Here is a 12,963-nt window from a genome sequence, read left to right on the forward strand (position 1 = left end):
ATCACAATTCATGAAAAGACTACTCATATAGATTCATGTACATATCTAATATACTATAACAAAAACTAGGTATAAGCAGCAAATGTTAGGAGAATATATATATATATATATATATATATCTCAAAACCGGATAATACATTTTGTATATACACGCATAAATTCATAAATTTCTAGCATAATATTGCTAGGCGCGTTCTCACATACCAGGTGCAAAACTAAAGTGAAACAAAGAAAGTTTCACTCACTTTAAACTTTTACATTTTTTCTTTTATTTTTTTGCTGTGTCTAATTTCACTTGCGCACCCCGTATTTGGGCACTCACCTAGCCTTATTTTTCAAGAAATGTATGAATTTACGCATGTATATACAAACTTTTGCTTATTATATGGTTTGAATATATACATATATATATATATATATATATATATATATATATATATATATATATATATATATATATATATATATATATATATATATATTCTCCTACCTTTTGCCTGTATTTAATGTGAATTTTTATTTTTTGTATTGATTATTTCTTCTTATTTTATTTTACTCCTCGGTTGACTTTACAAATGATCATTGCACTGATTATACCTAATTTTTGTTACAGTATACTAGATATGTACATGATTGGATATAGTTAGGTTATGATTTGTAATGTTATTTATTATTTGTGATCTATGAATTTATAATATATTTATATGCACTAGCCTTTTATTTAATATAACTCCTTAACTGCATTCATACCTGCACAGAACCTTTTAAAGACAGAGTTCTCTCAGGTGTCAAATGTCTAATAGTGGATCAGTGTGTGGCTGGGATCTCAAAACACCCTGGGCATCATCAGGAGGGAGAGCAGACCATACAGTACTGATCAGACGGTCAACTGCATTATTTAATCAATTGCAATCAACATCTTTGAAAGCTTCTTACGGCTACAAAGTTTGACACATAGACATATTTGGCTGCCAGAGAGTGCCAGAGATTACCATCATTTATAGTGCCTGTCAGACAGTGCTTCATATTCATTGACAACCAGACAGCATCCCTTAAAAAGTGCTTACCAGAAAAGAACGTTAAGGCCCTTTTACACGGGTAATTATTGGCAAAGAGTGTTCGTTCCCGATTATTGCCCTGTGTAAACGCTTGTTCTTCGACTGATCTGCTAGTTTATGCAGCTATAAATATTAGCATTGTCGGCAGCACATCACCTGGTGTAATAAGGTAGATGTGCTGACAACATGATGGAAATGTATGGGGACAAGCGATCCTAGCCCTACAAAACCAAGCATTGTTCCTTGCTGAACGGCACTCGTTTTCACGGCCCAAATCAAGCCATGTAGTAGGACCCTTATATACAGAGTCTGCTAGTGACTGCTCCTTTTATACTGTCCCTGCCACAGAGCGCACCTATAAACAGTACTTTCCAGAAGGCACCCCAATGTGCAATGCCTGCGTAATAGTACTTCTGTATACAGTGGCAGCACACTATTTGACCCCAATCCCCACACACCGAGCCATCCATTTATTCCCTTCATACTCACCTCCTCCTTATTCCTATACTATTTAGGAGGAGGTGATGGATGAGTGGCCAGCCACTGGTCACTACTCTCTACTAGAGGAAGCTGCATTTGAGCGCTTACTTCCATTGTGTCTTTGTTCTAAGAAAGCAGGTACAATTTAATTTTGAATTGGTAGTCAGTGGCTAGTTCTCTGGTATGGACTCTGTGGTATGACTGTTAAAGATTCGTGTCCTGGGTGCCTGCTGCTAGCAATGACACTGTAGGAGACAATGATAGTAACTGCAAGTTCTTCAGGTGTAGTGGCAACAGAATCACTAAGATTTACAGCACACATATGTACAGAATCTTGTATCTCAGTTCCATGTTGATTGGGATATTGAAATTACGTTAAGATTTCGAGCCATTTCCTTTTTTCATCTTATTCATTTTGGTAGAGTCCTCCATAATTGTAGCTGAAAGTGAATAAAAGACCTACATAATCATAATGAAAGATATTAGAGGAACAAAACGCTTTCACCGATAGCCAACTGCGATAAAGCTGCTTTAAAACGGCAGATTATTGAAGAAAATATTATTAGTGCTTATGTAAAGTACAAGGTACTAATACCCCTGCAGATGAAAGGTCTGCAATAAAGAGGATAAGCTGCGAGATGTAGAACTGAGGCTTTGAAAAATGTTGCATGGCATATAGTAACGTGGACTTGTCAACTACATGTTATACATATCTTAATTGACAATGTAGAGAATTATGTTTTACAACACCCTATTTACATGCTGTGGATCAAAAAAAATCATTGCAGTTGCATTGCAGTTTTGACACTGGTTTATGGACTAGTCAGAAGGGGAAATTTTTGGCCACATGTGAACCTGTGAACCCAGTCTAATGTGCATAACTGTCTATCCGATGCACCTTCAGCAACAGCAGAGACTTCTATTCCCATAGTATCAAGAAAGGTGGAGCTGGATAGCTGTCTAAGTGTTGGACACTAAGATACACTCCCGAGTAAAAGAGCTGTGGTCAAACCACCTAGAGGTCATTTTTCCCATTTATTTTCCTTGTTATGTTTATTGTATTCTCAGTTACCAACATGATACGCTGCTTAGAATCCGTCTCATTAACAATACAACTTGTAATACTTAGTCAGTTTATCAGAAGAGCCCAAGAAGAGATCACAAGCTGGGGAGAGATCTCAGCAGATGTGAGGTGCTGCTGAGAATTGCCATTAGTTGTAAGAGAGGGTTTTATGAAGTGAAGCATTGTTCAGTCTGGGGCCTCGAAGCTTGTTGTCTTTCTAACTGCACTCATTGGCCCACATTTACTAATGTTTTTTTTGGGCGAATTTTGCCACACTTTAGGCTACGTAAAATGTGGTGTATATATATATATATACTTATATATATATATATATACACTACCGTTCAAAAGTTTGGAGTCACCCAGACAATTTTGTGTTTTCCATGAAAACTCACACTTATATTTATCAAATGAGTTGCAAAATGACTAGAAAATATAGTCAAGACATTGACAAGGTTAGAAACAATGATTTTTATTTGAAATAATAATTTTCTCCTTCAAACTTTGCTTTCGTCAAAGAATGCTCCATCTGCAGCAATTACAGCATTGCAGACCTTTGGCATTCTAGCTGTTAATCGGGAGAAATTTCACCCCATGCTTCCAGAAGCCCCTCCCACAAGTTGGATTGGCTTGATGGGCACTTCTTGCGTACCATACGGTCAAGCTGCTCCCACAACAGCTCTATGGGGTTGAGATCTGGTGACTGCGCTGGCCACTCCATTACAGATAGAATACCAGCTGCCTGCTTCTTCCCTAAATAGTTCTTGCATAATTTGGAGGTGTGCTTTGGGTCATTGTCCTGTTGTAGGATGAAATTGGCTCCAATCAAGCACTGTCCACAGGGTATGGCATGGCGTTGCAAAATTGAGTGATAGCCTTCCTTATTCAAAATCCCTTTTACCTTGTACAAATCTCCCACTTTACCAGCACCAAAGCAACCTCAGACCATCACATTACCTCCACAATGCTTGACAGATGGCATCAGGCACTCTTCCAGCATCTTTTCAGTTGTTCTGCGTCTCACAAATGTTCTTCTGTGTGAACCAAACACCTCAAACTTCGATTTGTCTGTCCATAACACTTTTTTCCAATCTTCCTCTGTCCAATGTCTGTGCGCTTTTGCCCATATTAATCTTTTCCTTTTATTAGCCAGTCTCAGATATGGCTTTTTCTTTGCCGCTCTGCCCTGAAGGCCAGCATCCCAGAGTCGCCTCTTCACTGTAGACGTTGACACTGGCGTTTTGCGGGTACTAATTAATGAAGCTTCCAGCTGAGGACCTGTGAGGCGTCTATTTCCAAACTAGAGACTCTAATGTACTTGTCTTGTTGCTCAGTTGTGCAGCGGGGCCTCTGATTCATTTAATGTTACCTTCATTGAAAAAAACTGTGCTTTTCTTTAAAAAATAAGGAAATTTCTAAGTGACCCTAAACTTTTGAACGGTAGTGTATGTATATATATATATATATATATATATATATATATATATATATATATATATATATATATATATGTATATATATATATATATATATATATATATATAGTGAAGGAAATAAGTCTTTGAACCCTTGCTGATTTTGTAAGTTTGCCCACTGTCAAAGACATGAACAGTCTAGAATTTTTAGGCTAGGTTAATTTTACCAGTGAGAGATAGATTATATTAAAAAAAAAACATAAAATCACATAGTCAAAATTATATATATTTATTTGCATTGTGCACAGAGAAATAAGTATTTGATCCCTTTGGCAAACAAGACTTAATACTTGGTGACAAAACCCTTGTTGGCAAGCACAGTAGTCAGATGTTTTTTGTAGTTGATGATGAGGTTTGCACACATGTTAGATGGAATTTTGGCCCACTCCTCTTTGCAGATCATCTGTAAATCATTAAGATTTCGAGGCTGTCGCTTGGCAACTCGGATCTTCAGCTCCCTCCATAAGTTTTCGATGGGATTAAGGTCTGGAGACTGGCTAGGCCACTACATGACCTTAATGTGCTTCTTTTTGAGCCACTCCTTTGTTGCCTTGGCTGTATGTTTCGGGTCATTGTCGTGCTGGAAGACCCAGCCACGAGCCATTTTTAATGTCCTGGTGGAGAGAAGGAGGTTGTCACTCAGGATTTGACGGTACATGGCTCCATCCATTCTCCCATTGATGCGGTGAAGTAGTCCTGTGCCCTTAGCAGAGAAACACCCCCAAAACATAATGTTTCCACCGCCATGCTTGACAGTGGGGACGGTGTTCTTTGGGTCATAGGCAGCATTGCTCTTCCTCCAAACATGGCGAGTTGAGTTAATGCCAAAGAGCTAAATTTTAGTCTCAGACGAGCCTGTACATGTGCCTTCTTGAGCAGGGGGACCTTGCGGGCACTGCAGGATTTTAATCCATTACGGCGTAATGTGTTACCAATGGTTTTCTTGGTGACTGTGGTCCCAGCTGCCTTGAGATCATTAACAAGTTCCCCCCGTGTAGTTTTCGGCTGAGCTCTCACCTTCCTCAGGATCAAGGATACCCCACGAGGTGAGATTTTGCATGAAGCCCCAGATCGATGTCGATTGACAGTCATTTTGTATGTCTTCCATTTTCTTACTATTGCACCAACAGTTGTCTCCTTCTCACCCAGCGTCTTTCTTATGGTTTTGTAGCCCATTCCAGCCTTGTGCAGGTCTATGATCTTGTCCCTGACATCCTTAGAAAGCTCTTTGGTCTTGCCCATGTTGTAGAGGTTAGAGTCAGACTGATTAATTGAGTCTGTGGACAGGAGTCTTTTATACAGGTGACCATGTAAGACAGCTGTCTTTAATGCAGGCACCAAGTTGATTTGGAGCGTGTAACTGGTCTGGAGGAGGCTGAACTCTTAATGGTTGGTAGGGGATCAAATACTTATTTCTCTGTGCACAATGAAAATAAATATATATAATTTTGACTAAGTGATTTTATTTTCTATATTTTTTATATATAATCTATTTCTCACTGATAAAATTAACCTAGCCTAAAAATTCTAGACTGTTCATGACTTTGACAGTGGGCAAACTTACAAAATCAGCAAGGGATCAAATACTTATTTCCTTCACTGTATATATATATATATATATATATATATATATATATATATATATATATATATATATATACATACATACAGTGAAGGAAATAAGTATTTGAGCCCTTGCTGATTTTGTGAGTTTGCCTACTGTCAAAGACATGAACAGTCTAGAATTTTTAGGCTAGGTTAATTTTACCAGTGAGAGATAGATTATATTTAAAAAAAAACTGAAAATCACATTGTCAAAATTATATATATTTATTTGCATTGTGCACAGAGAAATAAGTATTTGATCCCTTTGGCAAACAAGACTTAATACTTTGTGGCAAAACCCTTGTTGGCAAGCACAGCAGTCAGATGTTTTTTGTAGTTGATGATGAGGTTTGCACACATGTTAGATGGAATTTTGGCCCACTCCTCTTTGCAGATCATCTGTAAATCATTAAGATTTCGAGGCTGTCGCTTGGCAACTCGGATCTTCAGCTCCCTCCATAAGTTTTCGATGGGATTAAGGTCTGGAGACTGGCTAGGCCACTCCATGACCTTAATGTGCTTCTTTTTGAGCCACTCCTTTGTTGCCTTGGCTGTATGTTTTGGGTCATTGTCGTGCTGGAAGACCCAGCCACGAGCCATTTTTAATGTCCTGGTGGAGGGAAGGAGGTTGTCACTCAGGATTTGACGGTACATGGCTCCATCCATTCTCCCATTGATGCGGTGAAGTAGTCCTGTGCCCTTAGCAGAGAAACACCCCCAAAACATAATGTTTCCACCTCCATGTATGACAGTGGGGACGGTGTTCTTTGGGTCATAGGCAGCATTTCTCTTCCTCCAAAGACGGCGAGTAGAGTTAATGCCAAAGAGCTCAATTTTAGTCTCATCTGACCACAGCACCTTATCCCAAACACTCTCAGAATCATCCAGATGTTCATTTGCAAACTTCAGATGGGCCTGTACATGTGCCTTCTGGAGCAGGGGGACCTTGCGGGCACTGCAGGATTTTAATCCATTACGGCGTAATGTGTTACCAATGGTTTTCTTGGTGACTGTGGTCCCAGCTGCCTTGAGATCATTAACAAGTTACCCCCGTGTAGTTTTCGGCTGAGCTCTCACCTTCCTCAGGATCAAGGATACCCCACGAGGTGAAATTTTGCATCGAGCCCCAGATCGATGTCGATTGACAGTCATTTTGTATGTCTTCCATTTTCTTACTATTGCACCAACAGTTGTCTCCTTCTCACCCAGCGTCTTACTTATGGTTTTGTAGTCCATTCCAGCCTTGTGCAGGTCTATGATCTTGTCCCTGACATCCTTAGAAAGCTCTTTGGTCTTGCCCATGTTGTAGAGGTTAGAGTCAGACTGATTAATTGAGTCTGTGGACAGGAGTCTTTTATACAGGTGACCATGTAAGACAGCTGTCTTTAATGCAGGCACCAAGTTGATTTGCAGCGTGTAACTGGTCTGGAGGAGGCTGAACTCTTAATGGTTGGTAGGGGATCAAATACTTATTTCTCTGTGCACAATGCAAATAAATATATATAATTTTGACAATGTGATTTCCAGTTGTTTTTTTAATATAATCTATCTCTCACTGGTAAAATTAACCTAGCCTAAAAATTCTAGACTGTTCATGTCTTTGACAGTGGGTAAGCTTACAAAATCAGCAAGGGATCAAATACTTATTTCCTTCACTGTATATATACATATATATATATATATATATATATATATATATATATATATATATATATATATATATATATATATATATATGTATATATATATATATACTGTGTATATATATATATATATATATATATATATATATATATATATATTGTACACCGCCTGCTTTCCAGCCGTATTATGATGGGTTAGAATCTATAGGGAAGATATTATGCTGTAATTCTATAAAGCCCCCAGGACTGCTAGAGGACACCTTGCTTTAGGTCTGCCATCTGTGCTTGTTAACAAATTAATTAATACAACATTACTCCAACTCTGCAATTATGTTAACATTATATAATACAGTGTTACAAATGTCAAGTCATTAACATTATTATTTTGAAATTTATTATGGATGTGAAGTCACAATACAGTTCACAATAAATACTGTAGGGCTTTACAAAATGTACACTTAGCGAAAAAGATGAGTAGTTAAAGAGGACCTCTGTACAGTGCTGCGTAATATGTTGGCGCTATATAAGTAACTGAAATAATGAGTACCTATATGTCACTATGACATATAGGTTCCCATGTTATCGAATGCTGGCCATGCCACTGTGAATCTCTACAAGAAACTATGGATGCTGCATTATTTTTGTATTTTATGAATAATAATTACATGGTATGATATTGAATATTAAAGAGTCTTTCTATCGGAAATACAAAATAACATGTAAATATAAATCCTTTGGTTCTGCCCTTTTGCCTATGTGTTTAACATCACATTCAGTAATTACTTAGATATATTTGTATTTGGCATAGGCTGGTAAGGTAAAAAAAAAAATAACATGTCTATCATTACAGCCATCATATCAGCTTTCCCAGGTTCTTGAATGATAATTCTGTCTAGTTCTGCAGGGATATGGGACGTGTGATGCCACATGAAGAATATCATCAGTAACACATATGTTGGTGGAAATACGATGTGGATAATGTTGTTTATATATATATATATATATATATATATATATATATATATATATATATATATACATAATATTATTTTTTTTTAAGTGATTGTGCTCTTTAGACACTGAACATCGTGGACACAGAATTGAGCATATGTCCCTATGTCTTTCAGAACATAATGAGTGCACAACAAACCAGCACAGCTGTGATGAAAATGCATTGTGTTTTAACACTGTGGGTGGACACAACTGTGTATGTCAGCCAGGATACAGTGGAAATGGAACTATCTGTAAAGGTACAGTTATCATATGTTAAATGGTATTGTCCTGTGTTGTATAATTACACAAATAAACAAATATAACATTTATACATAAACTTAATGCAAACAGTAAACATTATGAAGAAGAGAAGCCCTGTGTGTTAGATCTTACTATCTAAAGAAAAGTTATAAATGAGCAGAATATATGGTTTGTATGAATGACATGTATGAACACTGAGTGGAAAAAGAACTGTTGATTATATTCAGGCATGGGAGCCAGTGTGGTATTTAGGGGAGTGCGTGTTGTCTTTCTAAGATTGTGTAGCTTTCAGTTATAGTAAATGCACCCAACATATCCACCCAATCGCTGTTCTATAGCTGTTGAGGATTTTAAGTTATGAAGCTGCTGGAATGAATGTTCTGGCATCTATATTTATATGTAACATTAAGACCTCATGCACACTTCCGTTGGTCGTCGTACAGCCGCTAACGATGGATCCGTGAAACACGGACCGCACGTGGATGGCTTCCGTGTGCAGTCCATTGTTTCAATGGACCAAATTAATTAAATGGCCGAGGCTGTTCCGTCAAAAGTGGACAGGAGTAGGCTCTGTGCTATTTTTGTCGGTACGGCCACACAGTTCTGTTAAAACAACGGGGGTTTGCATGGCCCCATAGAAATGAATGTGTCAGTGCGCTATCTGTTAAAAAAAGAAGAAAATAACTGAAGTGGGCATGAGGCCTAAGAATACAAGATTCATTATTTCTTCTTCTATTTTTCATGTTGTTTTTACAGCTTTTTGCAAGGATGGCTGTAGGAATGGAGGAACATGCATTGCTCCTAATATGTGCGCTTGTCCACAGGGTTTTACTGGGCCAAGCTGTGAAACAGGTAAGAAATGTATTCTCAGTACTTGACTGAGGTCATTAAAACAAAATATAAATCTATCTATCTATCTATCTATCTATCTATCTATCTATCTATCTATCTATCTATCTATCTATCTATCTATCTATCTATCTATCTATCTATCTATCTATCTATCTATCTATCTATCTATCTATCTATCTATAATCTAACTCTCTCTCTCTCTCTCTCTCTCATATCTTTCTATTTACATATCTACCTATTTATCTGTTTCTCGTCATGTCTCTGCCTTCTAAAGTGTCCAGGGATTAATAGCATTTATTTGACCATGCAGAAAGTTGGCCATACATGGGAAGATGCTACCAAATGCAACACTCACTTTTCACAATTTGACAATTTTTTACCCTGGTGATTAATTATTTTTTAAGAAATAATAACTACACAAAGAATCGGAACAACAGACAATAAAGAAACATTGCGAACATCGATTTATGAAACCATTTCAATACAATTTTGTGACACTCTAGGAAAAACCCTTGACAGGCAGCAATCACATTACATCCACTGGGTAGCCACAAATAGACACATATAGTATAAACATCTCGTGATAGAGTATCACAAAATCATGTTTTTTTTAAGGATATGTTGAGATATGAGGAAAGGCAAGGAAGGACACATCTGTAGCCAGACAAAATGGACTCCTAAGCACCCCTTTAAGAACTTTATATACATTTTCAGGAATGTTTAATGGGTATTAAACCTGACATTGAGAATGATTCACATCTATAAACTACAAATAAAAAGGATGAGGAGGCAATTTATAGTGGCAATAAAATTGCATATGCTTTATTAATCAGTAATTCCTTACTCAAATCCATATATCTGTTGACATTACAATAACAAAAACAATGGAGGGATCACAACTAGTCAGTGTTGTCTTGTGGGTTCTCATCATTGATATATTAGTATAATATCTATGCTATCGGCAATATTTTATTTTAATGTGCCTTCAATTTTATATGGTTTATAAAAAAGGCCATCGGCTATGCTCCGTCACATGCCATTTTACAATGGTATTCTCCTCTAGAAGGACGGCTTCTAGGGGAGAATGCGGTGCATCACTGAGGCACGAGCTAGACACTACATATGCCGCCGTACAATGTCAGGATACAGTATTGGATAGGAGTGCCTTGGGCTTGCCAGAGAGTGTGATTCTGAGGGTCTATCCACAATAAACACAGAACATCTACATGACCACTTTGTATTGGAATTGTATCTAGCAGCAAGTGATTGGCTCCAGTTGGGTTTTTTTCTGCTTGACATTTGGGGACTATTATTGTTTCACAGTCTGGCCAATCTGAGGATCTACTGTTACTCTGTTGGGCCAGTCTGACCCTGTCTGTGCATACAGCACTACTGTATGCATGAATATATGTATGAACCCTAACATACTATTAATATGTTGTTATATAACAGAGTTAAATCTAACATTTTACTGTTTCTCTGTGCATCGTGATAGTTTAGATTACTTATTTGGTTTAGTTGCATTCAAAATTTGGAAAATATTGATAACATGGCCTATCATATCAAATAAACTCAGCTCTGCTACATTGACAAAAAACAGCTTTGCTATATTTGTAGCTCTGTGCCCAGTCCTGAATGAGTTCATTTGTGAAAGCCTCCCCATCTACAGGGGCTCATCAAGGCCATAAATGTTCTGCCGCTAAGTAACACTGACCAAGTCATTTCATTTTAGTTTATCAGACTTGACTTTAATAGGAAGGAATATATTAAAGGTTGAACATATTTCATATACTGTACAGTATTACGCATTCATGGCAATACTGCACCATTTCACATCATCTGCATGAACATCACTGTGAGTATGCAAATAAAAATGGATGAATGTGTACAAAGTGAATTGCAAGCCATTTGTGCTTCTGTCGTATGGATAGGAAATCAATATTTCTCGAGACCATTTCTTTCATTTGTTATGAGCCAAGGTTAATTTATGCCTTCTGGCATGCCTATGAATTTTATCACAAAGAGTAATTTGCAACGGACGTGACAGATGCTATAAACAACATCTAAATATTTATGTTGGAAAAATTGCTGTGCGCAAAATAAACATATATTACATTTCCGAGACCCTTCAAAGGGCAATAGATGTTAATAAGCACAGAAACGCAATATAATTTAAGATAGCTATGAAGAATTAATTATGCATTCATGGATTTACTATTAGTCTTCTGCTTCCTTGTTTCCTTATAGTCAATCAAAAACTCGAAAATAATTTAAACCAACTATAACTTATGCCACATTTAAGTATAGACCACAGGAAAGAAACAAATTTAGATGCACATTATATTTATAAGGTAAAAATTTTTTTGAAAGGAAGAGCGTATATAAAGATGTAGGAGGGCTGAGTTTGTCAATCACTTTGTATTTTGATGATATACATATTTTCAGGTTTAACAAACTTAAAAAGGTTGTCTCTTAAGGACAACTGCTGTCCATATACCCTATCAGGACATATGAACCTGGGACCCACCTCTAAATCTAGAGCAGGGAACTGCTTAGTATCAGCGGCTCCAGCTCTGACCATGGCATTACATGTTTGCCTATTTATTTTAATGGCCGCCGTGTAATGCTCTATTTTCCCAGAAGTGGCTACTGCAGTGAAATTGTGTGGCCAGATTAAACTTTCCTTATCGACAAGCCCTTTAAGAAATACAAAATAGTTAGGAAGTAGAAACAAGACATTGGGATTTGAAAGGTTATAAGATTTTTTTTCCTCATAGCACAATGCTCTGTTGTTCCATCATGCATTTCACCTCCAGCTGTCTTACTTTTTTTTTTTCTCATTTTAAACCGGTAGTGATGGCAGTGGAGAGGGAAACAGACGGTCACAGCCTGAATATTCACCTTTTAACACCATGTCATTTTTAGATAAAAAATTCTGTGCCGATGTATTTCTTAATTTATCTTATACTATAACTGTTGAAGCTCTTTTTGTCTGATACAAAGATCCAAAACCCTTTATGAGTTAAAAGATATAATTCTGTCTGGCAGCAGCCACCACTAGGGAGAACTTACAGCATGCTATTTATATATTGAGCTATCTACTAATACAGTATGCAATAAGCTTCCACGCTCCCTCTATTTCTATGCAGGAAATTCGGAGCTCTATATCCGACAAAATAGAGCTCCACCTCTTATAAAGCTATATTAGGAAATTAATCTGCAGAAAATGTTGGACCTATTAAGATAAAAAAACAAACAAAAAAAAACAAGGTAGTGTTTAACAGTGGACATTCACTTTAAAGTGCAGTTTGTCCAAAGAGAATTACATACTGGTATATAGAAACATTGTTATTATTGGAATCGCTTCCAATAAACCCATATGGCTGCAAGCAATTCATTTTCCACTGCAAATCGATAAGCTGTCTTTAGGGGAATTTATCAACCTTTCTATGCCAGTTTTCTGTAGTAGAAAAGTTTCAAAAGGGCCCAAAAATCAAATTGCAACTCTTGTCGTTTTTACGCCGCCTGATGTT

General features: G+C 37.1%; 1 protein-coding gene across 3 annotated transcripts in view; it reads left to right on the forward strand.

The window, feature by feature from the left end:
- NELL2 (neural EGFL like 2) overlaps positions 1-12,963 on the forward strand; it is a 269,144-nt gene that overhangs the window by 216,460 nt on the left and 39,721 nt on the right. For all 3 annotated transcript variants that reach the window (XM_075857036.1, XM_075857034.1, XM_075857035.1), the window contains exons 14-15: positions 8,452-8,574; positions 9,335-9,430. In XM_075857036.1, coding sequence (XP_075713151.1) covers positions 8,452-8,574; positions 9,335-9,430 — 219 coding nt within the window. The remainder of the gene's footprint in view (positions 1-8,451; positions 8,575-9,334; positions 9,431-12,963) is intronic.

This window comes from Rhinoderma darwinii, chromosome 3, assembly GCF_050947455.1.
Source record: "Rhinoderma darwinii isolate aRhiDar2 chromosome 3, aRhiDar2.hap1, whole genome shotgun sequence".
Classification (NCBI taxonomy): domain Eukaryota; kingdom Metazoa; phylum Chordata; class Amphibia; order Anura; family Rhinodermatidae; genus Rhinoderma; species Rhinoderma darwinii.